Consider the following 27,236-nt stretch of genomic DNA (forward strand, 5'->3'; position numbering starts at 1 on the left):
TTCTGTCCCTGTGACCTTGAACAAGCCACTTAACTCCAAGAAGTTTTTTTTCACTTGCAAAACAGGAGTGATGACGTCTGCCCTCCCAGGCCCAGGATACCAGCATCTCAAGGAGATAATGCCCCCAGGTGCCTGCCGTTCAGCCACAGACAGTGGGAACAAACCAGCTGGAACAGGTGCTGGTATAATGAGGTCAAAAGATGTGCTGTGAGGAGAACCCACCATCCTTGCCAGGGCTCAGCACCCTCCTGGGGGCCACCAGAGAACAAGAAGGCTCTGAAAAGGGAAGAGGACCCCACATCAGAGAGCCTTCTCCACAGAACACCCAAGCCGTACAAACCCCCTCCCAGCCCTGACTGAGACCCAGAACCTCTACAGCAAAGAGGAGCCCTTCCACATAACAAAGGCCCTAGTCTGCTCTTAGCCATCTTTCAGCCCAATCAAGGTACCTGCTTGGTACAGTTTCCATGCTTTTATACCTCTTGCCTGCTCTCACCCTTTGAGGAATGTAATAGGACTTGCTTGGCTTCTCTCACTCATGCCTCCCCGGCATCCAGGCCCTGTTAACAGGCCACTTTAGACCTCACCCCAGGCATCCTCTCAAAATGAAGTTTCTGATCTGGCTTGGCCAGCTCTTTAAAAACACTATCTCACCTATGACATCTCTCTTTCTATTGTTATGTGGGTAAACATTTAGACTCTACATTCCGGGGTCTTGGTCTTCAATAAGTAATGACACCTGTGTATGCAGCCAGGACTCAAAAGTGTCAAAACGGATCAGGACCATCAGTTTTGCTTTCCCTTGGCCCACTCAAAAAGTGCCTTCTCCCTCCAGCTGCCAAACTTACTTATTCTCATTCTCTAAAATTAAGCTCGAATTGGGGGGGAGGGGCAAGATAAAAGTAGAGAATTAAGAGGTACAAACTATTGTTTAACAAACTATAAGGATATGCAGCACAAGGAATATAGTTAATATTTTATAATAACTGTGTGTATGTCATGTGCAACTCTGCGACCCCATGGACTATAACCTGCCAGGTTCCTCTGTCCATGGAATTCTCCAGGCAAGAATACTGGAGTGGGTAGTAGCCATTCCCTTCATCCAGGGGAATCTTCCCAACCCCGTGATTAAATCAGGTCTCCTGCACTGCAGGTGGATTCTTTACTGTCTGAGCCACCAGGGAAGCCCAAGAATACTAGAGTGGGTAACCTATCCCTTCTCCAGGGGATCTTCCCCATCCCGGAATCAAACCGGGGTCTCCTGCATTGCAGGGGGATTCTTTACCAGCTCAGCTACCAGAGAACCCCATAATAACTATAAATGGAGTATAATCTTTACAAATTGTGAATCGCTATGTTGTACCCCTGAAACATAATACTGTAAATCAACTATACCTCAATAAAAAATTGGGCTTAGTAATATTAAGCCCAAATCTTACCTCTTCCACATAGCTCCCAACTTAAGCAAAAAGGAAGCTCAACTCAAAGGTGTCCTCTTATTACTTACAGCACCACCCCTCTCCTGTAGCTACACCAAGGGGAAAGGTTCCCCTTTTCTACACAGTGAGTCACTCAGACTGAGATCTGTGTCTACCTTGTACTTGGTGGGCACAGAGACCTCAAAGCAGAAGCGATCCCAGGATCTAGGCTAAGAAATGACTTTAGCCAAAGGTCAGGAAAAAACCAGGGCAGCCTTCTAGGATCCTCAGGTCATATATGTTCTCGACCTTCCAAAGTAACCCGCCCAGGGTAGTTATTGGGATAGGTCTTTTGATCAAGATAAAGATAGTCAACCTAAAACAGCAGAGCCACGTAAAATGAGCCAGGTTCTTGGACGTGTTCTTAAAGTATGTTGAAAGGAGGAACCCCTGGATGAAAAGAAGATCTGGTAGATGTCAAGAGCCTAAAAGAAGCATTGGAGAGGGAGTATCCAGCATGGTCCAAAAGAGAGGGCAACCTGAAAGAGAGGGCATATTTCCTGTTTGGCAGGCAGATTGCAGTGCTCCAACAGGCCTGATGAAAATACCTCTTAAGGACACCTGACTCAGCACTGATCCTGTGTTCATCAAGCAAACTTCTAACTTTGATTACATTTTCCAGTGACTCTGATACCGGTAAGTTGCCAGATAAAATGGGGACAAGCACTTGGATGGATCTGTGTTGGAAGGACAAGTCCTATTATAAATCTGTAAACTGAGCATCCAGGTGTGGGCCTCACCCCTGTCTCTGGGAGCATGAGTGTAGGGAGCGCTGTGAAGCTGACTTTCCAGCTTGTGGAGCGGAGATGAGATGCTAAGTCGTGATCCTCCCCCCAGGAGCAGCAGCTCCCACGGGTGCAAGTGGGAATGCCTGACTGATTTTAACTCGAAGTTCAGCATTCTGAAGCATGCTTTGTCATAAAATCCGGTGCTGGTGGGAGGTGGGGAGGTTATGTGGCGTCCATTGAACAGGACGTTTTAGCACCTGAGTCCCTGAACTCAAAATTGGAGGAGCCAGGATCCCTGGGAAGCCATCTGCAAAGCCACATATTGGTAGACACTGTGCATTTCTTGACACACAAACATTCCCACTGCTCCCATGACAAATGAGAACTTATCTAGACAAGAACCACAAGGTCAAGATGGATGTCTCTTCCAATCCTGCCCTTCCACCTATAGCTCAGAAGCCTCCATGCTACACGGCAGACCTCTGACCACCTGCTGATTACATCCTGCGCTCCTTGCATGGCACTTAAGGCCCCCACCATCTGCAGCCCTTACCTCACACAACCTACACTCAGCCCCCCCACTTGCTGTTTCCCAAATATGCCCTTTCCCTGCCTCCATGCCTTTGCTCATGCCGTTCCTTGCTCCTCCCCTTCACCTTCCACCAGTCAAAAGCCTACCTATCTTTCTCAGCCCAATTCACCAGTTACCTCCACCATGAAGGTTTCTCTAGACCTGACTTGGCCAGTGAGAGAGCCACTGGCTGCACAAAACCATTTAAATTCATTGAAATTAGATAAAAATGAAAATTCAGTTCCTCGTTGCACTAGCCACATCCCAAGTGTCCAAGAGCCCAGGTGGCTGAGGGGGACTACTGTAGTGGAGGGCACAGATTTTAGAACATTTCTGTCATTGCGGAACATTCTCCTGGACAGTGCTGCTCTGGCCCCTCACCCTTATCATTCCCCACCTGAAAGTTACCTTGTCCCGCCTCCTCCCCCATACTCCCAGAGCACCTTGTAATCCTCTCCTAGCACCTGCCGATCTTTGCTTGGACTAAGGTGTACTCCTCTTTCCTCTTCACAAGATTAAAAATCCCTAGAGGGCAGGGCCCGGCTCTCACTCGGGTTCTCGTGGAAGCAGTGTGGACCAGAGCCTCTTGCACACTGTAGAGGATTAAAGCAGCGTTTGCTAAACTGAATCCAACACTGTCTCCAGAGCCTCATCTGGAGTCTACTGACCAAGTTCCCAAATGGGGGCAAATACTTTCCACAGCAAAGTTCCAATAGGTGCTTAAGAGGTTTGGGTCCACAGCTCCCAAAAGAGGCCAGCAATCTTTGTTTTCCTGCTCCCCTGCAATCCACATGGAGGTTGCAAGCAAATGACCAGGACTGGGCTGCTGGCAGGGAAGCTAAAAATAGCCACAGAGCCAACAGCAAGGAGTTAGCAGGACTTGTTGCTAGGGAGACCAGTCACAGAGAGAGCAACCAAGCGGGGAGAAAGCGTCAGACCTGCACCCAGAGAGCAGAGGCCACAGTCGGGTTGGGCGGGGGGGACTCAAATTTGACAGGGGTCCAAGGCTCCCACCTAGAGATGGTTCTGCCTTCTGGCAGCTCCTGACTAATACACTAAGTGGGGCAAATGTTCCCCCTGTCCCTCAGTAACCCATCTCCATGGAAACCACCATTGCTGGGGTGAAGTACCAGCCCCTGGAAGGGAGGCCTCTGCCTGGAGCTGGTTGTTATGGCAACCTCCCCCCACCCCCCAATCCTCTCTCTCCTGGCTTCTCCTGTGGGGAAAAGGTGGGGGCCTGGTCTTGGCTTAGCCAGTGTGACTAGGAAACACCGGCTTCCTGACAAGAGTGACCTATGATGGGCTCTTTGGAAGCTCCAGGGACCCCAGAAAGGCCAGTCAGTCCTCAGCACAAGGCAGAGCTTCCTTTCCTTCCTGTGGGGGCCTCAGAGGTCACCTTGACAGGAGAATCTCAAACCCATTTGTATCAGGATCACCCAAGGAGGTTTTTAAAAATACAGATTCCTAGGCCCACCTATGGCGATGAGCTGGCTTGGGGTAGAGCCCAGGAATCTATTAAAACCCCCTCCCCTAAGTGATTCTGCTTCCAATCAGGTATGGAGATCACCGAGGGCCCTGGCTGTTACAAATGAGGAAACAGGCCTGCAGGGTACTGAGCCCACCCAAAGGGTCAAAACTGAGGAGGGGGAGGTAGAAGGAGGGGAGTCACCCCCTCTTCTGCGCCTGTCTCTCTTGCTCCCCCTTCAAACCAGAACATGCTGATGTCTGATATTGGACTGTGACTTAAAACTGAGCCTCTCCACAAACTGTCCCGTCTGGCAGAAAGTGGAGGGGAGTGGAGCTGGACAGCCTGGTCCCCAGAGTGTTTCAGAGTGGTGGCGGCCCAGGCAGACGACCTGGACTGAAAGAGGAAATCCATCCTCCTTCGGAAGGAAACCAAAAGGGTCACCATGGAAACTGCAGTGTACTGGCCTGGTTGGGCTTGGTGCCATCCCCAAACCTGGGCCCAAGAGAGGCTCATCTTTAGGCAAAGGCCATGAGGCAGGGGCAGCCCACCCCCTCAAAACCCCTCACCCCTGCGGATCTAGTCTACTCTCAGAACTGTAAGGAGGCTGCGCTTTATCCAGGAGCCAACCTCTGAGCCTGCCTGAATCACACCAAAACCCTAGCATCCAGCAGCAGCACCACACCAGCAGGGGCAGGGTGGGTTGGGGTGGGGGCGGGGGTGGGGGCGCATGGGGGAGGGGGATTGGGGGTTGGGGGAGGGAGGGGGCGGAGCCAGTGCAGGAGCTGACCTCCCTCCTGTTACTCCTCACAGCCTAATTGTGTGCCCAGGACCCACCGCACATGAAGCCACAGCCCTCATTCAAGACAGCATGCAATTAGATGGTAAATTATGTGGTAGATATGCTTTCTCCATGTGCTGAAGGAAATCTGAGGCTGCCGGGACCAGTCAAGGCAGGAAGACTGAGGGAAGATGAGAGACGGTGAGCCAGGACAGGGCCCAGCCTCCCAGGTTTCTCAGACGGCAGATCTTTGGGGGCATCTGCAATTGTGTTAGCTTCCCAGAGAGATGCACAAGCACAGCTGTGTGCACACCTGTTAGGGAGGCGAGCCGCCCAGGGCCTCCTGCCTGTTCTACATTCCACTGATGACAAACATCTGATCCAGAGTAAAATGCAGGGTCTGGGAGCCACCTCCTCGCTGACCCCTCACGTCTCCATCTCTTCTGCCTCTCTCCCTGGTTCTCCCATCCCTTCCTTCCTGGCTCCCCCGTCCCTTCCCAGTCATTACATGCTTGGAAGTCTCAACTCGCCAGACCTGCCAGCAGCTCCCGAAGCCTCAGCTGCAGCCTCCTTTCTGCCCTCGCCCATCTGACCCCTCTTTCCCGACGGCTCCAGGTCTGCTCCTTAAGAGGAAGGCTTCTCCACAAACCCGACTCTCCCGCCCCATCACTTCCAGCCCCTAACCGGGAGCTGCAGGGTGAGCACGGCCCTGCCTGTGAGCAGGCTGTGGGCAGGGAGCAAGGGTGGAGGCGGTGGTGCTGCAGGTCCCCAGGTCTCACCTGCCCCTTGCCAGGAAAAAGAACAGAAGGGGCAGGATGGGAGCAGAGGATCACAGCTGATGACAAAGCTTTCGGTAAGTGCCTAGCTTCTTTGGATCTTAGTTTCTTAATCAGTCCGATGGGACCACAGATATCTGCTGAGTATTATAGGTAAGGTCAAAGGAAGTCAGGAGGGCATATCATGTAAGAGGTTTGGAAAGAACCTTTCGACAAGTTAGCTTGACCACATACAGTCACTTTGCTTTAGAAACTAGACTCTGGGGAGACTTGTTAATTTTATACCTGGGGGGTGTGGGTCCAAAGAAATCAAGTAAACCTGAACTGCCAGGGTTGCTTTCTCTTCCCCTCCCCCACCCCAGGCTCCAGGGGTCAAAGGGAGGGACCTCAGGGACCACCATTCAGATTCAGGCATGCAGACCCTCTCAAGTTTCAGGGTCCAAAGGGAAGACCCAGGAGGAACCCAGCGGACAAGCCTTGGGGTAAACCCGTTGCTGAAAACACTAGGAACGCCTACCATCTCCATCCCAAAGGAAACATTTGAATTCCTGCACCAAGTCCTTTCCGGTCTTCTCCCCCCACCTCTACTGGGAAACAGTTCTCTAGCTGTGCCAGCGTTAGAGCTCAGTGTTCACGGTCTGAGTTTCAAGCCCTTAGTCACCTGGACAGCCTTAGGAGAGATCTGCGCCTGGGCCCAGAACTAAATTCCAAGCGTACTGAATCCAGGGTGGGGGGCCCAGAGAGCAATGGTTAATAATGCGAATGTGCAGGGAGACCCCGTGAGGGTGACCGGGTGGTGGTGGCTCGGTTGCTAAGTCATGTCCAACTCTTTGCAACTCTGTGGACTGCAACATGCCAGGCTTCCCTGTCCTTCACTATCAGGGTGGTGGGTGACACAATAAATGCATCTCTGGAGGCATCTCCTCCGTGTCAGGGGGCTTCCCGGTTTACTCAAGTGGTAAAGAATCTGCCTGCCATGCAGGAGACCTGGGTTCGATCCCAGCTTGGGAAGATCCCCTGGAGAAGGACGTGGCAACCTACTCCAGTATTCTTGCCTGGAGAATTCCATGCACAGCGGAGCCTGGCGGGCCACAGTCCATGAGGTTGCAAAGAGTTGGACACGACTGAGCAAGTACCACTATTCACTACGCTTCTGTGTCGGGTTTGGTTTATGTCCGATCATCTGAAGCTGGGTGGTTCTCAAACTTGCACAAGCCCCAGAACCATGGGCATCTGACTAGAGAGTCAGATTTCCCAGGAATCACACCAGGGTCTCTGCCTCATAGCTCCAGAACGTGTGTGTCAGTCACTCAGTTCTAACCCGTCAGATCTCTAGCCATCCTGGTCCTCCCCCTCTCCCATGCCAACTGCACACTGTGAGCAAATTTTACTGTTTTTCTGACTTGCCGTCCCTTAATAACAACTCTTCACAGATGCTATATGACTCTTTAGTTAAGGAATAATGGGCAGTGTATTTTTAATTTTTCACTTTCAACTCAGATTAGGAAAAAAAAGTAGGAATAAAAAAGTGCAGTCTCCTGTTTATGCGAATCTCGGTACTATTTAAAAGGCAACTCTTTTAAAAGCCTCCAGAGACAGGTGCAAAGGGGGCCTTTAGTGGTCCTTCAGTTGTTCTGGAACTCCTGCCAGCTGGTTGCTCCCAGAAGCCCCAGGTAGGTGAGCTGACCCTCCCTACCCTGGTCCTTCCAATGCAGGGTTCCTCCCTCCCTGCTCGCCAGCCTGCACTTACCCTCCTAGTGGATGACTCCTGAGTGCCTGCTAAACCCCTCCCCATTGTCAGCCACCCTGCTGGCTTCTCAAAAGCAGCTTGTCCAAAACCTAACTTATAAGTCCACTCCTGGGACTTCCTGGTGGTCCAGCAGTTAAGAATCCGCCTTCCAATGCAGGGGACGGGGGTTTGAGCCCTGTGGCACATGGCAAGAAGGCCTGCCCGCCACAACTACTGAGCCTGCACGCCGCGACGAAAGATCCCACATGCCGGAACCAAGATCTGACACAGCCAGACAAGCAGATAAATTTACTCCTCCTAAGAGAGTATCTTCATGACTTTAGGGTAGGCAGAGAACTCAGAGATCACACACACACACTCACTCCAATAAAAGAAGAATTTGGTTAACTGGACTTCGTTCAAATGAAAAGCTTCTGACCATCAAAATAAATCCGTAAGAAAGTGGTAAGTCCATACCACCTTCCTGCTCCAAACCTGCTCTTCCTCCCTAGCTCAGGATTTCCTAGCTCATATCATGACCGACCACTCACCCCAGCCCCCAGATACCAGCCGTTTCTCCCTCCCCTCCAACCAGAGGCAAACTGTATCAGTTCTATCAAGTCTGCCTCCCACTGCCTGGCCCCTTCGTGAAAATCAGATGAAACGCCCTCCTAATTGGTCCTTCTAACCTGCCTTGGGTCCCTTTGCATTGCAGCCAGGGAGGGTTACCTTCCCAAAATACACACCCGGTTCTCTAACATTCCAGCTCCCTCCTGCACAGTGAAGCCCACGTCTCTCACTATGACAGGGAGGCTGGTAACAATCTGACCATCTCCCATTGCAGTTTTCTCTCTTCTTACACTTCCTTGCCAACTCCCACACCTAGTTACCGGCTCTCACGCTGTTCCCTGACCAATCCAGAAGTTTTATGCCTCTTTGTCTTTGCCCTCAGTGGTTCTTTTTCCTGAAATGCCTTCCTTATTTATCCTTATTGGAATTCTCAAAGGACATCTCCTCCAGGGAACCTTCCAGGAGTTCCCCCAGAAGTTCTCTTGCCCTCCTCTGTGCTCACCAGACTCTTGGTGGCAGAAACACAGGCCGAGGCCCATGCTCCATCTGATGTTGTGGCTCACGGTGGGCACTCCCACCTCCTCCTCTAAACCATGTGTGCCCTGGGACAGGGACTGTGTCCACTGTCTCCTCCAGTGCCAGCATGGCGCTGTGTGTATTTAGTAAATACAGACTCAAGTCCGTTTACGACATCTAGAGTACTGGCTCCTTAACAAGAGTCACACAGTCCGGCTGAGCCACCGCCCCCCCCCCCCCGCCCCGCCCCGTGCTTGAGCATCCCAGGGACCTCCTTAACGAATGCTCTGATCATGAAAGCAGAGAGAATAGCACCATTGGATCTTCTCTGTTTGCCTCACAGCGAGGGCTATGAGGTGGTTTCTGAAAGCTGAAATAAAAATGCAAGAAATCTTGAGGTGCTCTAGATCCCAAACTCCTAGAGGGTTTTTTTTAGACCCTTAGAGGGTTTTTAGAGGGTTTTTTTTTCAGTGCCCTTCCCCCACTGTCCCCATCAGGCAAACTCCTATCCCAGGAGCAGGCCTGCAAGATGTCTCTTCTACGGCAGGCCTTCCCGGCCTCCTTGGGCAGGGCTAGTTAGCTGCTCCCATGGCTCCTTTCCTCCTATTTCTGTCCTAGTCCTTACTGGGTTGCAGCACTTAACTGCCTACTGCTGCCAGGGTGGGGTTCTGACGTTCCTTTAAACGTGTTTCTTTAGTGTCTAGAAAATGTGGGAAAGTGGCAGAGACCCAGATGAATATGGAGTTTTCTGAAAGCCTGAGCTCAAAGTATTTGCTCAGTCAAGGTTTGTAACTCTCAAAAGGATGAAGGGTGACTGTGTGACTAAAGAAGAGAAAACGAGCAGTAAGGGGCAGACCTAGCTAGACACCTGGTGACCAAAGCCAGAACAGGGATGTGCAGTTCCTGGGCTGAGGAACTGCCCCCAGGAACGTGTGCCTGTTAAGACAGGGCTGTGTTTGCAACATCACCTTTTTAGTGGTGGCTTCAAGCCTCTCCCTTGCCCAGGTGAGTAGAAAGCCCTACTATTTCTGATCCTGGCAGCAAACACAATAAAAGGGGTCCACCATGAAGAGGAAAGGAAAACTAGATTCTAGCACAAAACATTAATTTTGTGAAAGTTTTTTCTAAGCATCTTTATTAAGATACTTTATGTATGTGCCTCTAAAAGAAGCATATATGTGAGGTATGAGAATTCACTCAAACATTTAATTTAGGACGTCCATACAAGGAGACATAGGGAGCTACAGCTCATGACTTCAGTCCGCCTCCCCTTAAATTATGCTATTTCCGAATCTCAGGGGTCATCTGGTCCATTTGTACCCTGCTACAAACGAGGAAACTAAAGTACAGAGAGGAGAACAACCTTCTCAAATTGATACTGGGTAGAGGCTGTACTCCGGAGACGGCGATGGCACCCCACTCCAGTACTCTTGCCTAGAAAATCCCACGGACAGAGGAGCCTGGTAGGCTGTAGTCCATAGGGTCACAAAGAGTCAGACACAACCGAGCGACTTCACTTTCACTTTTCACTTTCATGCATTGGAGAAGGAAATGACAACCCACTCCAGTGTTCTTGCCTGGAGAATCCCAGGGACGGGGGAGCCTGGTGGGCTGCCGTCTATGGGGTTGCACAGAGTTGGACACGACTGAAGCGACTTAGCAGCAGCAGCAGCAGAGGCTGTACTCAGAAACCAGGCCTCCTGAATCTCATTCCATTTAATCCAATTTCACAACATCAAAACCAATCATGAGAAAAACAGCAGTTCAAGGGCGAGGGCTCAGGACCAAAGGAGTGGAGAAGGAAGTAGGGAAGGGGTCCCCAGGGTGAAAGGGACCCAAACCTGGCAAGACCCTGTGGCCTGAAGACCTGCAGCCGAGGGAGGGACAGAGAGCTGGGCCAGTGAGCTCCCTCCAACCCTATCCAGTAGTTTCAGGGGAAGCCAAGACTGAAAACCAAGAAGACACAGTTCTAGTGGAGTTGTTTGCTAAACAGAAGCAGCCTGCGATCTGGAGTCTGGTTTAGCCCAAAGGCCTCTCCACAAGGATGTCCACATGACTCTTATCTCATCTACAAGAATCTTAGCTTCCTAGTGGTAAAATAGGGACGAAAATTAGCTTACTTATAGTAATTGTGAATAGTATACCTGTGAAATGACAAAAATAATACAATTTAGTAACAAGTCTGATGTCCTTTATTTAAGGGAAAACAGTCCACAGACTGGGGAAGTACAGAGGCTTAGAGCTGCAAGAGCGCCTTCCCAAGGATGCTGGGCCAGCGTAAGTTCCGCCCACTGACAGAAGAGGCATCCGGAACAGGAACAGGGCGTGATTGGCCAGCAAGGATGGGATTTCCTTATAAGGTAGCAAGTCTTGTTTCCTAGGGGAAAGTGAATCCACTAAACTGAGCTGAAGAGTTAGCAGGAGTTTCCCGTACCTGCACTGACCTAGCTTTATTATTTTAAAAAAAATTTTTTTGGCTGAGGCATGGCATACAGGATCTTAGTTCTCCAACTGAGGATCAAACCTCGGCCCCCTATATGGAAGCATGGATTCCTAACCACTGGGCTAGCCCATGGACCACCTAGGGTTTCCCAGGTGGCACAGGGGTACAGAATGTGCCTGCCAATGCAGGAGATGCAAAACACAAAACAGGGGGTTCAATCCCTGGGTTGAAAGATCCCCTGGAGAAGCAAATCCTCTGGCTACTCACTCCACTATTCTTGCCTGGAGAATCCCATGGACAGAGGAGCCTGGAGGGCACAGTCCATGGGGTTGCAAAGAGTCAGACATAACTGAGCACACACACACACAGGGACGGCCTAGCCCATGCACTGACTTAGGTTTAGATTTCTGATCTGGGCCGGGCCACAGGGGTGGTCTCTATTTTGTGAAACCTGAAATACAACATTACTTTATCATTAGGATTGTGGTAGAAGTTAATGCTCTCGGCACTGTCCCTGAGATGAAGTGAAAAGCGAAAGTCGGTCAGTCATGTCTGACTCTTTGTGACTCCATGGACTCTACAGTCCATGGAATTCTCCAGGCCAGAATACTGGAGTGGGTAGCCTTTCCATTCTCCAGGGGACCGTCCCAACCCAGGGATCAAACCCAGGTCTCCCACATTGCAGGCGGATTTTTTACCAGCTGAGCTGCCCGAGATGAAGGAGGTGCTCACAAAGCTGCCCGTCTGGCCTATTTCAGGTGTGGACGTGGCCACTGCTGAACCCAGGGCCTCCTTCACTGTTTTCTCACCACTAAAAAGTGGGGGTTGTTCTCAGCACTCTTCTCTCTGTACCCACCGGCCCCCCCAGATGGAGTGAACATTTCAGTGGGCGAACAGCTGGTCCACTGGAGAGACAACGGGCGCCTCTGTGATGACAGTTTCACAGCCTGTCCTAAGGGCCAGCCCTGGAACTCACTACTGATTACAGGCTGTCACAACAGTGCCTTTAAAAGGTGTTCGTTCAGCCGTTCGGTAAAGCACACTTGTCACATCTGCTCTAAAGAGCATCATCTCCTTTAAGGGCAATGTTTTTCCTGAGGCCATACTGTAAGGGTTCGGGTTTTCATTAGTTTATATACTATATGGTGAATAAGCAAGGAACGGCTGCCAGTTGGAATCCCCTAAAACTGCTACCCACATACTTGGCTAATAGTTTGGTTTTAGTCCTTAAAGGTCTACTTTATGTTGCCATTTCTCACATCTCCTGTACTAAAGCCCAGGAGATCACACTTAATTCATCTCCTTCTTCTCAAAGTGCCTGCCACAATACCCTCAACCCCCCAACACCGAAGGTGCTTGGGGATAGCTTATTAAATGGAATACAGCACAGCAGGAGATGACCCGCTGGACACTCAGAGGCTGTTCTTCCCATGGCCGACAGGAAGCACAGTCTGTTGAGACTGCAGGGTTATAAAGCAAGAGGAAGCAACATTTGCTCAGCTCACAGAAGCAGCAGCACAAATGGCCAATAAGCACATGAAAAGATGTCCAACCTCACTTATCTGGGAAATGCCAATTAAAATCATAACAAGATAGTGTTTTTCCCACCCATTGGATTAGCAAAATATTGATGTTGGCACAGGTGAAAATCTTCTCATACCCTGTTTACGGGAGCCTAAGTTGCCACTGCCCTTTTCGGAGGACAATTTGGCACACTGTATAAAATGCAAAATACACATTCCTTTCAACCCAGCATTTCTCTTTCTAGGTATCTCTCTGAGAGAAACAGATGCACACAGAGATATGACCAGGGATGTTCACTGCTGTGGTGCTTATGCAGTAAACTATTGTAAACCACACAAATGTCCACCAATAAGAGAACGGTTAAATAAAATCATGGTAATCCATACAGTGGAAGAGAACAGTAATTATGTGGCTTGATTGCCCAGACTTATCGTAAGTGAAAAACCAAGCTGTAAAACGAAACTATAGTGTGGTTCTATTTATATAAAAAAGGAAAAGAGAAAAAAAGCAGCTGTGAAGCAAAATTATAAATTTACACACACACATAGATGGATAGAGACAGCACCAGATACCTCTGGTAGGGGAATTAAAGTCACTGGGGAGGGATGGTTGTTTTTTTTTTTAAAGAATGTATTTGTATAATACTTATATAAAATCAGTTTTAAAGAACTATGCACGTCCTATATATTCTAGCCCTGTGCTGTACATGTTATATATCCCTTATTAACTCACACAACTCTGAGATTAGAAGTAGTCATTCATTCATTCAGCAAACTTTTACAGAGTACCTCCTGAACGGCAAGCCCTGGGAGCAGAGGTGCCCAGAGGGCCTGTGCTGAACAAGCTCGGGTTGGGCAAAAGCAGAACACACACTGGTGAGTGGGGTTCCATGAAGATGAGACGCACACAGGACAGCAGAGTACAGCCAAAGTCTACAAACAGCGCAGGGACCTAAGCTTGAGGGGCGGGAGCAGTGGCGGGAGAGCGGGGCGGGGATGGGGTGGTTAAGTGATGCAGAAGGTCCCGGGTCCAGCGAGTGGACAAGTTGGCACCTGGACTCACTTCCAGGAAAGTGAAGGCTGTGTTGCCTGTGGAGAGAAAAGGGGCCTCTGAGTGCAGGAGGGAGAAGGGAGGAGAGGACAGACTGGACTATGTGCACCAGAGATGACTGTTGCCTGTGTGCACGCTAAGTCGCTTTAGTCGTGTCTGACTCTTCTTTGACCCCACACACTGTGGCCCACCAGGCTCCTCTGTCCATAGAACTGTCCAGGCAAGAATACTGGAGTGGGCTGCCATTTCCTCCTCCAGGGGATCTTCCTGACCCAGGGATCTAACCCAGGTCTCATATCTCCTGTATTGGCAGGCAGGCTCTTTACAACTAGCACCACCTGGGAAGCCCCTGATTACTTGTTATCAGTATTTAATAAGTGATGGCATATTCAAAAGCAGAGACATTACTTTGCCAACAAAGGTCCGTCTAGTCAAGGCTGTGGTTTTTCCAGTAGTCATGTATGGATGTGAGAGTTGGACTGTGAAGAAGGCTGAGCGCCAAAGAATTGATGCTTTTGAACTGTGGTGTTGGAGAAGTCTCTTGAGAGTCCCTTGGACTGCAAGGATATCCAACCAGTCCATTCTAAAGGAGATCAGTCCCAGGTGTTCTTTGGAAGGAATGATGCTGAAGCTGAAACTCCAATACTTTGGCCACCTCATGCAAAGAGTTGACTCATTGGAAAAGACTCTGATGCTGGGAGGGATTGGGGGCAGGAGAAGGGGACAACAGTGGATGAGATGGCTGGATGGCATCACTGACTCGATGGATGTGAGTTTGAGTGAACTCTGGGAGTTGGTGATGGACAGGGAGGCCTGGCGTGCTGCGATTCACGGGGTCACAAAGAGTCGGACACGACTGAGCGACTGAACTGAACTGAACTGAAACATCTAGTAAGTCTGAGGATGCAGGAGTCCCTCCATTTGGGTTGGGAGCCAGGAAAGAGGCAAGATTCTAGAACAGCAGGACATGGTTTCCTGACCCTGAAGCAACTTAGAATAGGTTGGGGTGAAGACATTAAAAAGAGTCATAATATCACCGGGCTATAACCGCATCCTAAAACCACAGCACTGACACACACAGGGAGCCCGCAGGCCCTCTGGCTGGATGACAGTTCCAGGCCTCTGCCTCGCACTCGTGAGGGTTAACCAGGTAACACCTGTGAAAAGCCCTTCCTAAGCCTAAAGTGCTCCTTCAGGGCCACGCTGTTCTGAAAACAGAAAGAAGAGTCTGGAACTGCCCTCCTTTGGGGGAAGGTGCCTCTCGTCTCTCCTCCCCACACCCCACCCTGGGCTAGCTCTGCCAGGCCAAGGTAGGTGCTCCTTGGCTCAAGCACAGTGGAGAACCAGAGGGGACAGCAGGAACGTGGGATGGAAAAGACTCAGGCACCGCCTTGCCCGTGGGAGCCTGCCCTCAGTCCCCCAGCCTCACACTATTCTCCGGGTACACTTGTCAGCACCACCAGAAACCAATGGCCTGGGCCCGAGCTCCCTGAAAAGTTGTCTCATATTTGCCCACCTCCCAACTGCTTAGCCCACCAACAGCTATTCACAGAGCCTGTTCTCCCTGCCCAATTATCAGGTTTGGCATAACTGGTGAAGACATAACATGTAAGAGTTAGTGAAAAGTACTCTATGAAATATAACTGACTGCTAAACCCAACAATATTAACAGTAAGGACTACAGGAGTGCAGAGAAGGGAAGAGGGCAGTGTGGACTGGAGAGATCCCAGAGAGCTTCTTGGAGGAGGCAGCAGCTCTCGGACTCAACCCTGAAGAATGAAAAGGGAAAAGTATAGCAGAAAGGAAGCAGAAAGGGGAGACCAGTCTCTCACAGGGACTGTTCTATCAGAGAATGGTAGTGGGAGGGTTTGGGGGGTGCAGCCATTGTGGAGGTCACAGTGAGGGTCAAAGTCTTGAGAAACAGCCAGAGGATTTCTGACATGACAGGGAGACAATGGAGAGTTGTTGCTGGTTCTATTGCAGGGCCTGGTCACGACTACGGCAAAATTTAATCCTTCCCAGGACGAGCACAGAGGTGCAGAGAATAGGAGATGGGACAGACAGACGTGAGCATCCCAGCTCAGGGAGGAATCCCCACTTCAGCCTCGCCAGAGGGGTTGGAAATGCCCCATTTTTCTCATCCAGTTATTTTAAATTTCATTTATTTTGTGATATTCTAAGTCTTCTTAGTTTCTAGTTTTTTTTTTTTTCAAAGCTTAAGGTGGCAGGTAAACTCAGATGGTAAAGAGCAGACCTCACAGTGTGGAGCGACCAGGGAGGTCATGGGAAAAGGAAATTAAGCCGAGGGGGATATTTTGAGGGTAGAAGGCGCTACAGGCGAGGCACGTGGACCAGGGGCAGACGGGTCAGGCGAAGCCCCACAGCCTTCACACAAGCCCAGCTCCCCAGCCACCCTCCTGCCGCTCTGAGCCTGCATTCTGTGCTTCACCCGCCGCCGCGGACCTGCATTCCCGAAAAGACCGCACAGTCTTGTGCCTCTCAACTTCTGCACACACTCTAAGTCTCTTTCTGCCCTGCCTTTCCTCCCCTTTCCCTAAATTCTCCCTCGTCCTTTAAAAGCCAAAAGCCGCCTCTTGCTGGTGCAAAGGTGACCCAAGGCAGAATCAGTCTAAGGTCCTTGGCGATGCTCTGCCTGAGGTGCCCGATCCCTCACCCTGAGTTTTAGCTGGGGGGACTTCCCTGGTGGTCCAGTGGTTAGGACTCTGTGCTTCCACCACAGGGGACACGGTTTCAATCCTTGGCTGGGAACTAAGATCCCACATGCCACATGGTGCAGCCAAAAAAAAAATTTTTTTTAATAAATTTTAGCGGCAACTTTAAGATTGAGAAAATGTATCTATTATCTTACTTTTCCCTGTGAGTTGAGAAAAGACTGCCTTTTTTATTTTAACTGCAACTGAGGGCAGGCCTCCATAAGGGTTCTTCAAGTATAATTTGAGGATGACCAAATTTCTGGAAGCCCGTCAAGTGTAAAAGTCATTATATCTAGCTTCTGGCCCCAGGGCTAAAGGAGAGAAGCAGCACAGACCGCACGTAACAAGTAGTTAAAAAGCAAAGCCCCTCCCACCGGCCAGAGGAATAGCCCCAAGTCCTGAACGAAATTTCCATCCCAAAGACCACACTTATAGCTCAGAGACCTTGCAGAGGCTGTCCCTTTTCCAGGCTCTTCCAGGAGAGAAATTTCTGCCTTCCTGGATCGCAGAGGAAATGGAAATAATCAAGTGGCTACCACCCTCTCTCTCTCCCACCTGGTTCTGAACTTTCTCTAGAGCAAGCTTTCACACAATGCAGATGGGATAACACCCTCCTTTGTAGGCCTGGGGTAAAGACCAGTGAGAGTGAAGGTGAAAGGCCGCAGGTGGCAATTCATGGCGGGTCCCTTCCCTTCCTGGTCAACACGCTTTCTCTCTGCTCATCAGACACACAGGAGGGCAGTCCCCCAGTGGTTGCTCGGGGGGGACTGCTTTCGCCCCTTGGTCTCCACCGCCTCACCGCCTCTCGCTGCCGAAGCCCTGGCCTGGCTTCCTCCCTCCTGACCCGCACGGAAGCCTCTCTTAGAAAAGTCACCGGCTGCCTCCAGGTGGGCAGGTGCAAACAGCCCGTCTCAATTCAGCCTGCACAAGGTGGCCACTGCCTCTGGAAAAGCTTCTCTCCTTTTTGAGACGCGGCTCTTCCTCCCAGGCCCCTTCTCAGTACCACTCCTGCCACTGCCCCTACCTCATGCGGCCATCACTGCAGGGTTTCTGTTGCCCGAGGCCTAGGATGCGGCTCAGTTCTCTCTGGTCTCCTAGGTGAGCTCATCAGTGTTCATGGCTCTATGCCTTCCCACCTTTGCATCTGCAGCCTGGCCTCCCTCCGCTCTGGGATCCGGGCACCTTAGTATCTCAGACTAAACGCTTGCTTCCCTCCCACCCAAACCCATTCCTCCTCTAGTCTTCCCACCTGAAGCAGCAGCACACGCATCACCCCCGTGGGCCATGTCCATCGTCTCCCCTCCCACATCCTTCCCATCGGTTAGCAAGCCCAGGTCTGTTCCTCTCCTTCACCATTGCTGCTCTTTTAATCTACATCGAATCACTCCTCTGCGTAGAAACCTTCAGGGGCTGCCCAGGATACTCAGCGTTAAACCTGAGCGTTAAACAGATCTCAAGGCTCTGTATGATCAGCCTCTGCTTACCTCCCCTCGCCGCCTCTCATCTGGCCCCACTCTCTCCCGTTTGGTTCACTCTGAGAAGACCGGTCTTTTACACAGTCAAACAAGTCAGGGCCTTGCTTGTGCTGTTTCCTCTGCCTAGAATACTCTCCCCCACCCCACAACTCACAGAGCCAGCTCTTTTATTCCTCCAGGTCTCAACTTCAATGCTGCCTTCTCCAAGAAGCCCCTCCGTACCACCCCACCTAAAGCAGGCCTTTGCTACCCTCTATTTCAGGTCTAATAAGAGCTCTAACTTGTTTTCTGTCCATCTCCCCCATCACAATGTCAGCTCCATGAGGGCAGGAATTATACGTGCATGAGGCCTAGACACTGCCTGCTTGCACGCTGAGTGTCCAGTAACATTTGTGGAAATAACAAAGGACGCGCAGTCACTGCCTAGGGAGCCAGCAGTTCCCTGTAGAGTGAGAGGTTAACCTGAAGGGGAAGGGGAAACTGAGGCTCAGCCAGGGCCTGACAACAGCCACAGACGGTGGCTGAAGCTAACTTCCAGGTTCCCGGTTCTGTGGGACGGGCTGGGGCCCAGGCCAGAGAAGGCACCTCACCTCCCTTTTCCAGCGTGCCAGCCACTCGTCCCGCTTGCGCTTGCTGATGTAGTAGGGGTCCCCCGCCTGGAAGGTGAGCCGCGGCATGGGCCGCTGGCGGAGGCTGGACTCCCAGCCCAGGCCACCCCGCAGCCGGCCCCGGGAGCCCTAGGACAGAGAGACGACAGACAGACCGGCATTAAGGTGGGCATGGACAGCCCTGCTGCAGGGTCGTTCCTCCTGGAGGGGAAACCAAGGAGGCACTCACCTCGTACAGAACACAGGAGCTCTGACTCCTGGCCGGAGATGCCGGCCCTGGAGTTCGGGACAAGCCCCTGCTTGGGTGGGAGGAGTGAGGGATGGGGCGGGATGTGGGGCGGGACATAAAACAGGAGGGGACGTGCTTGGTCTCGGAGTGGGGACCAGCTGGCTGCCTCGCTGGGGGCCTTCCAACCTCCACACCCACTTCCTCTGCTCCTCACGGAGGGACAAGTACAGAAGGGGCCAGGGGCCACCTCGGGCTCCCCTCACACACACTCGCCACGGTCGGTCAGAGCGGTGGCTTTCTTCTAGAATCAGGATCCACAGAGCCCCTGGGGGCTGAGGAAAACACTTGCCTCCATTTTCATGGATTCGATGTTGGTCTCCTTCTGTTCTTTGCCTGTGGAGAGGGAAGAACAAAGGGACTGTCGGCAGAGTTACAGGAGTGGCTCAGAGGCCTCACCTTGTGCCTGGGGTCCCTGCCTCGGGGATAGGGCTTCTCCAGCCATTCGGTCGCGCCTATGTCAAACCTGATGGCCTACTGTGTGCCAGGCATCATATCATGCTGGCCCCAGAACTCGGAGCGCAGCCAGGGCAGAAAAAGGACCTGGGCAGGGTTGGAGGCCCAAACCCAAAGGAACAACAGAAAAGCCAGGGCTGTGGTTTCTGGCCCATGGAGTGAGTCAGGCACACAGGAGGGTCTGGAAAGAGCCCCTTTGGCTACTCCCAGTCAAGAGAGCTCAGTTACTGGAGGGGAGGCCAGACTGCGAGGTGTGGGGTGTGGCAAAGAAGCTCTGGGGGTGGAAGGATGGGGGCGCAGGAGGACCGGAGCAAGACTACTGAAGCAACTTTGTCTCTCTGAGACTCAGTTTCCTCATGTGGAAAATAAAGATGCTGGAAATGGTTTCTAAGGTGCTCCTGCAGTTCTCAACACCATACTTCTACCATGAATATCTGCCTCTGTACCCCATTCTCAGGTCTTTGAGTTCTGTCTTTATTCTAGAAGCCTTGGATTCCCACTCTCCACAGTCATTCTGGAATCTCTCCCAGCTTTTTCCTCATTGAGGATAGGTACATAACCCTGCTAATGCTTCAGACAGCATTTCCCTGATCCTCTTCCCCACGGTTCCTCAGTTGGCCCGGACTCCAGTTCCTGGAATGGAAGGTTCCCCTGGGGGCTGAAGCCCCAGCAGTACAGCCTTTACAGGTGGGGGGCAGGGAAGCCTTATCCTCTCCTGTCCTTCTCCAGGTCCCAAGCTCCAAAAGGTCCCGGAGCTCCTAGGCTGGTCCTGTCCTTCTCAGGCTCCTCACTGGCACACTCTGGAGTCTGCAGCCCTGCCTGGCTGTGGGTTGGGTTAATTTTGCCTTCCAGCTTCCTGCTGGAGACTGGGGGTGCTGAGGCAGGGAGGCTGGGGTGTGTGTGGGGGGGGCGGGGTGAGCCTCCCCTCACCTGGGCCCCAGACCTCCTTTATCTGAAGTCAAGATTACTGTGCTTGGCCCCAAAGCAGGAAGGTCACTAAGGCTGGCTCAAGGTCACTTGGTAGGCTGGGGGTAGGGGGGTTGTGGGCGGCGTGAAGGGGAGACAAAGAGCCCAAAACGGAAAAAACAGCCCTTCTTGCATCTCCTGGCTGTGAGGCGGAAACCAGCCACAGCACTGAAGGTCTCTGAATCCCCAAGCCCCTGAAGAGGCTGTTTCTTCCCCCTTCTCTCACTCACGGAGGGAGACCTGCGGCTCCGCTCTGGGCTTCGATGACCTGGAGCCTGGGGACAGGGCAGGCAGGGCTGCACCTGCGGGTTTGCTGGGAGGTGTGGACCCCGCGGTGCCAGATGCCCAGGGCGCCGGGAGGAAGCGGGGGCGCGTGTTAACTCGCCAGCGCTGTGTACACAGCAGGCCTTTTAAGGTACGTCTCACCGGACTTTCCCTGTCGCTTCCTCGTGCTTCCTTTAGGCCGTCTGGCCTCACCACTGCCAGCCCCCCCTCCCCGCCCGCCGGCTCCGGGCCTCCCTCCTTCCCCGGGTCCCCGCCCCCCAACGTCTCTCAGACCCCCCGTGTTCCACCCGGCGACGCTCTGGGCTGGCCAGGAGGGGGCGCCCACCCTCGGATCACGCGGCGCCTGGGACCTTTCTTCCGGGGGACCCTCCGTAGCTTTTGGCTTGTGGGGAATCCTCTGTTCACTAGAATTACCGAGAATCGGGGCTGAAAGGAATTGTCGAGATGATGGGATACTTGTCTTGCCCTTCGAGGGGGAAACTGAGGCGCGGCGGGGGGGCGTGGGGTGGGGCGGGGAGCGGAAGGACTTACTACCAGAGCTGAGATTTTAGGGCTCCTGACTCCCAAGCCGGCTATCTCCTTTTCACATCACACCGCCCTGAGGCTCCCCTCTTCCTCCTTCCCCAGCCCCCATGCTCCCCGAAACAGAACTACTTTTCCTCATGCGGTTTCCAACTGGCTTCTTTCTGGAATGTTCTCCATGACAGATTCCGCGCATGCCCACTTGAGTGATATCGCACACACACTTTCCAGCCCGGCCCAGCAAAACAACCAACTGGGCTGCTTCAGAATGCAGCACTTGTCCTGAGTCAGGGGGTGGTCAGCTGCTCTCTGGACACTCCCTCTGCCGTCCATCTGCTCCCGGCCCAGACCCAGGGTCGCAGGCTGGGCCAGGTGGCTGTGTGTCTTCCAGGATGGCCCTAGCAGGCTTGGACATAACCCTGGGGCATCTCAGGTCCTGGGGGCAGGGGAGGCCAGAGTGCTTCTAACACTTACCTGCTGGTCTGAGGCCATACTCTGCCAGGGGGTCACCTCCAAATTCCCTTTAAAATGAACCAAAATCCCAAGGACAGGACTGAGGTCAGGCTGGCCTCAGAGGGTAGTTACTAGCCCAGGACTAGTGTGTCAGTCTAAGCAGAGAGAAGCTCTGTGCTGACCCTCATCTGGCCCTTCACCAAGTTGTATAATCTCAGTAACTAACTTAACCTGTCTGAATCCTCAGTCTCCCCATCTGAAAAATGGGGATAATAAAAGTCTTCCTTAGATGCTTGCAAGGATTAAATGAGAGAGTTACATAAAGAAAAGGGCTTCTCAAATTTAATATGCCTCAGAATCATGAGGATCTCTTTCAAATGTAGATTCTGATTCAATAGGTCTATGGGTGGGGCTGGAGACTGCATTTGTAACATGCCAGGTGATGCCAGGAGACGCTGCTCGTCCATGGACCATTTTGAGTAGCAAGAACATAGAACACTCAACACATGGTTAATATTCAGTAAAAAAGAAAGCTACATTACCGTCATTACTACTATCACCATGATGGCCTTAATGCTAGGAGTGCAGGAGCAGTTCCAAGGCCACCACCTGCCTGTCCAGGTGGCTCGTGTCCTTATTACTCATCATCTCCCCTGTTCCTCCTTTCTCCTGGCTGTACTATCAGGATTTGGGGCTCCTACGTGCACACAGGAGGGTGCCCAGGCCAAGACTGTTTTAAAGTCCTCCATGTTTCCTGTGTAGGAAATAATGAGAGGAGTTCCGGGAGAGACAGATGGGGCCCCTGAAAAGAGACCATGACCAAGTCACTTTCTCCCTGGGGCCTCAGTCTCCTTCCTTCTTGGAACCAAGCAGCTGCATATGCATTCTATGGGGCCAACTGCTGAAGCAGTGGCCAAGCCTCCAGTAGGCCACTGCCCACCCCTCTAGGAACCAGCTCACCAGTCTCTGCATCCAGGCAATTCACCATGACCTTCAGGGATCCGAGCTTTGATCCCTGCCAGCATCTCTACAGCCTCAATAGCTGAAGCCACACAGGAGTGCTCCAAGGCCAAATTTTGGAGATCAAGGACACACAGGACGTTCTCGCCCACTGCACTTTGCACTAAGAGTCTGAGAAGGATCCCTCAGTGTGCGAAAGTCCCAAACCCAGAAGTCACCCTGACATCATCTCTGCCCGCCCCCCTCCTGTCCCTGGCGCTCATCCACAGCTCTCCAGATCTGCCATCCTCCCCTCGGCGCCTGATTGCTCATCCTGCTTCCCGGCCCCTCTGTTCCATCCCAGGATCCAGATGGCAAAGGGATCTTTTCAAAACGTAAAGCGGATCATGTCACCCCTCGAGAGGGCAGCCTTGAAGCTGCACTGGCCGTATCTGCTGTCCCCCTGTGGCACACCCTTCTCCCTCCTTCCCCCCATTCCACACGTGTGCGTTTCTGTCAGGTCCCTGGATACCCTGCTCCCTCCCACCTGTTCTCACCCCCTCGCTTGGTAAACCCCAGCTCATCCTTCTGCTTAGGTGTAACAGCCCAGCTTGTCTGGGGCTCCTCTGTTACAGTTCCTGAGAACCATGTTTATTTTCTCTTCAAGAACTTATCTCTGTGTATAAACACACACTTGTAAGTGTGCATTTCTCATTAATGTCCATCTCTTCAGTGGACTGTTGAGGTCCTCCAGGGCAAGAACCAGGTTTTTGTTTGTGATAGCTTCCCCGGATCTCGGCACACATCAAGTAAGTGTTTAATAAACCCCTATTGACCAACTAGAGGAGTTGCTCCTGAGAACGGAGAACAGGGAAATCCCAAACCGAAAGCAAACTCTCACGAGTTAAGAGCAGCCTTACAGTGCTGGCTCCATCCCAACAGGCAGGAAGGCCTGCCCCAGCCCTGGGCCTCAGCTGGGTGCAAGCTATGGTGGGGTCCCAGGAGCTGCCTGTTTGGTGGGCAGGACCAGTGGGTTCCCAGTTCTGCTCTTGCACATCTGGTCTTTGTAAAGGGAGATGGTGTTTTCTCCCTTTCTTCCTGTTTCAAATCAGGCCCCATGGCCACTCCTCTGCATGTCAGGACACATCCCCAGAGGTGCTGAGTTCAGGACCGGCCGCCATATCAACCCCACCCCCCAGAACAGCAGGGGGCATGGGAAGGGCACACAGACTTTGAAGCTAGAGACCAAGATGAATGAATTCCGAATCTGCCAACAGGCTTGGGGTCCCTGAGCAAGTCACTGCATCTCATTAAGCCTTGATTTTTTCCCACCTTAAGATGAGGCTCATAATACCTCTTGAAGAAGACTGAGAGAGTAAATAAAACCACAGATGCAGAATGAGTACCTCAGAAAGCCCTTTGCACGTGGTGGGAGCATCGTAAATATTAGTTGAATAGTAAATGAATGAAAGATTTTTTTTTAATAAATTGGGAAATCTCTTCTGGAGATGCTCTCTACCCTGCATGAATATGATGTTTGGAAGCATGTGAAATTAAGTCACGCCAATTAATCGATTGATTCACTCCCCATCATGTACTCTTGGAAGGAAGGCATTCTGAAATTAAAATGCACATATGCAAAACAACCTGGCAGGGCCCTGGGAGGATCAAACGTGATAATGTATGAGAAAGCGCTTGGTAAACTGTGAAGCCCTGTACAAATGCTAGTTGTCCTCATTACTAACATGTTTACAGCTCTGTTGGCCCTGAAATCACTGGCTTAACCTGAAAGAAAAAAGTGGGCAACTTTCCAGGGCTCCAGGGCTAGGCCAGAAAGTCCCTAGAGGAAGAGGTCTGGGCTGGGCAGTGCACACCCCACCCCCACCTGCCCTACCCCTCCCCTACTCTGTCACCATTGAACTTCAGTCCCGTCTGCTGAACTGTGGTGGGCTTAGGACATCTGCACTGGGAAAGGCTGACGGGGCTTATAACACCCACAAGGGCACCTGCTGTCCTTGAGTGCCCAGGCCAGGGGCTTCCAGCGTGTGGATCCCTAAGAGCTACAGGTCTTGTGGAAGAGTGAGCAGGCGAGGCCAAGGCTGATGGAAAGCAAGGAGAACAACCAGCCTGTGGAGAGACAGCCATCACCCCAGTTCAGCAACCACTAGCATTCTGCAAACTCACTGTTGTACCAAATCTAGTTTTTTTGTTTTTGTTTTTTTATGAGACCCCAAAACTCCAGATTTTTATGTGAAATTTCTTGATTTTCAAATATTGGCAAATAATTTTTTTTTAATGTTTAAAATACTGCCTGGGTCAAATAAAACATGCGCGGGCTACATCCAGCCAGTAGCCTCCAGGGCACACAGCCTTGGCAAGCAGACCTTCAGCCACCACCCAGCTGGGGCCTTCTGGGACCTTCCAGGCCCTGAGTTCTAACCCTCAGGGGGATCCCGGCCAGCCCTGCAGAGGCTTCCCCCCTTGTGCCCGGGACTTACCCTCTTCTGCAGGGGCTCCCCGGCCATCCTTGGGGGTGCAGCAGCCATTCTCTACAGCTCTGGAGGCTTCGGGCGGGGTCTCAGTGGCACCCTCACCCTCTGCTGGGGCCCCGCCCTTCTGCCCTCCAGCGGGGCTCCCCTCCTCTGGCTGGGGCTCACTCCGCTTCTCCAAGTCCCCGTTGGGTAACAGCTCTAAGGGGCCTGAGTCTTGGGCCATGGACAGGGACTTGGAGGTCAAGGCAGGGTCCTTCGGTGTGTCACTGCTTTCCACCTGCAAAGATAAACATGAGGGGAGCGTTAGACCAGTGGTTTCAGCCCCTCATGCATCATTGGCCCAGTGGAGATTCTGGTGAAAATTACACACCGTCTGTCCAGAAAATGGTGTTCACATAAATGTGTATGTAGTCAAACACACTCAATTCTTTCTCTCAGATTCAAGGGCTTCACCCTCTGAAGTCCAAAGGTCTGTGGACTCCAGAGAAGAAAACGGGAAAATGTATGAGAAAGTGCTTTGTAAACTGTGAAGCCCTGTACAAGTGCTAGTTGTCTTCATTACTAACATGTTTACAGCTCTGTACCCCAGCCCACAGCACCCCCACTCACTGAAGTGACGGGGGGGGGTCCCAAAGCCTTCCCTGTGGCCCCCACTGAAAACGAATGCTCCTCATTCTATCCCCACTTCAAACCAGGACCCTTCCCCAGAGGATTCCTAGTAACCCGGGGCTGATTTGACTCCTGTGTCAACGCCCTTCTGGCTGTCCTCTTGAGCTGCGGCCTGGCATGTGGAGTGCGAGGGTGAAAGGGGGGGCCTCCTCTCCCCCAACCCCAACCCGAGCACTGTTCCTTCGCTCAGCTTTGGCCCCACAGCCTCTCGAGGGCGCTCAGACCCTAGGAGAGCCAAGGCCCCCGGCCAGCAGCACACAGTGGCTTGCAGCAAGTCTGGAGTACGTGGTGCCATGTTCCCCCCCAAGAGGAAGTGTCGTGCTTTGGCCCCAAGAGTCTCAGAACTGAGCTTGCTACAGGAACCACACTGAGAGTTGTCACAACTGTCCCTCCTAAGTGTCACTGCACGGTGGGCGAAGTTCCCTCTCAGCCATTACCCCTCAGAGCACCCAGCCTCCTGGGGAGGCTCTCGGAGACTTTTGTGATTAGCTTGAGGTCACTCACACACCTTGTGAGGACAGAGCCTGGCGAGCACTTGGTCCTCGGCCATCTGGGGGCAGGTAGGCCAGGACATCTCAGAAGGGACAGAGGTGTCCTCTCAGGGCAGGAGAGACAGGATTCCCCCTGTGCTTGGCGCTCTGCCACGCCTGCGGGCACCGGACCACCCGCCGCAGCCCTGCCCACTGGCTCCCCTGCAGAATCGGTGCCCAGAGGAGGGCGGGAGCAGCACGAGTTCAGCAAAAGCCTCAGGAAGGTGCTGCTCAAGAGTGTGCCTCAGTTTCCCCACCTGTAAGGTGAGATGACTAGGCTAGTCCTATAGGAAGGTTTCCTTCAAGTCATTTTTTTTCTATTTATAAAAGCCAGTCATATACAAAAATTCTAACCACACAAAAATGAATAGCATTGGAAGGTTAAAGCCCCTATTTCAATTCCCTACCTCCAGACTGACTCCCCACAGGTGAATCATCATTTACAGTTTGGCGAGTGTCTTTTCTCAACTTTTTTCCTGTGCATCTAGTCATGCGTAAGTTGCATGTTTATACACACGTATTTACACACACATCCAGATCCAGAATTTTTTTTTTCCCCCTAAGAAGGGATCATATGACTTATCCTGTTCTGCAACTTGCTTTTTCACTTTGCAAGCACAGCGGGCATCTCTCCATACCAACGCGTATGGATCTGGCTCACTCTGCCTCGGCTGCTCAACATTCTATTGAAAGGATGGTCCTTAATTTATTCAAACCGTCTCCTAGTGGTGGGCTGTGGGCCGACTGGCTTTCTGTTGCAGAGAACCTCTTGCACTTATGGCTCTCTGCACCTGTGAATTTCCATAGGCCAGAGTCCCGGAAGTGGCCTGGCTGGGGAAGAGGGTCTGTTCATCCAAGTGTGAGGAAAGAGATCCTGCCAAACTCCCTCCAGATAGCTATACCCATGAAGAACGCACCCCGAAGCCTGACGGAGCGCTGGGTTCCCCAGCCCCTCCCTGCCAGGCCCTGCAGTTTCCAAGGCGGCTTCTGCCCCAGGGATCCACACTCTCACCGGTGAGCCCACTGCTGTATGGCGAGGAAACCCCAGAGGTGGCGAAGAGGGACAAGGGCCTTGGAGAAAACAACAGAAATAAAAGCCAGAGTCCGCCCTGGACGAGGTTCCCTACACAGAGCAGCCTGAGGGCATGCAGAGCGCCCTCGAGGCCTGGCCAGGCTGCTTTCTCCAGGGGAAGGGGGCATGTGGGACCGG

The 27,236-nt window shown here is 52.1% G+C and overlaps 1 protein-coding gene across 1 annotated transcript in view; it reads right to left on the minus strand.

The window, feature by feature from the left end:
• DNMT3A (DNA methyltransferase 3 alpha) overlaps positions 1–27,236 on the minus strand; it is a 77,648-nt gene that overhangs the window by 24,603 nt on the left and 25,809 nt on the right. The window contains exons 3-5 of the mRNA XM_068971520.1: positions 24,834–25,104; positions 19,007–19,050; positions 18,411–18,557 (exon numbers count right to left, since the gene is read on the minus strand). Of these exons, the coding sequence (XP_068827621.1) occupies positions 18,411–18,557; positions 19,007–19,050; positions 24,834–25,104 (462 nt within the window). The remainder of the gene's footprint in view (positions 1–18,410; positions 18,558–19,006; positions 19,051–24,833; positions 25,105–27,236) is intronic.

Source organism: Capricornis sumatraensis, chromosome 1, assembly GCF_032405125.1.
Source record: "Capricornis sumatraensis isolate serow.1 chromosome 1, serow.2, whole genome shotgun sequence".
In the NCBI taxonomy this organism is placed as follows: domain Eukaryota; kingdom Metazoa; phylum Chordata; class Mammalia; order Artiodactyla; family Bovidae; genus Capricornis; species Capricornis sumatraensis.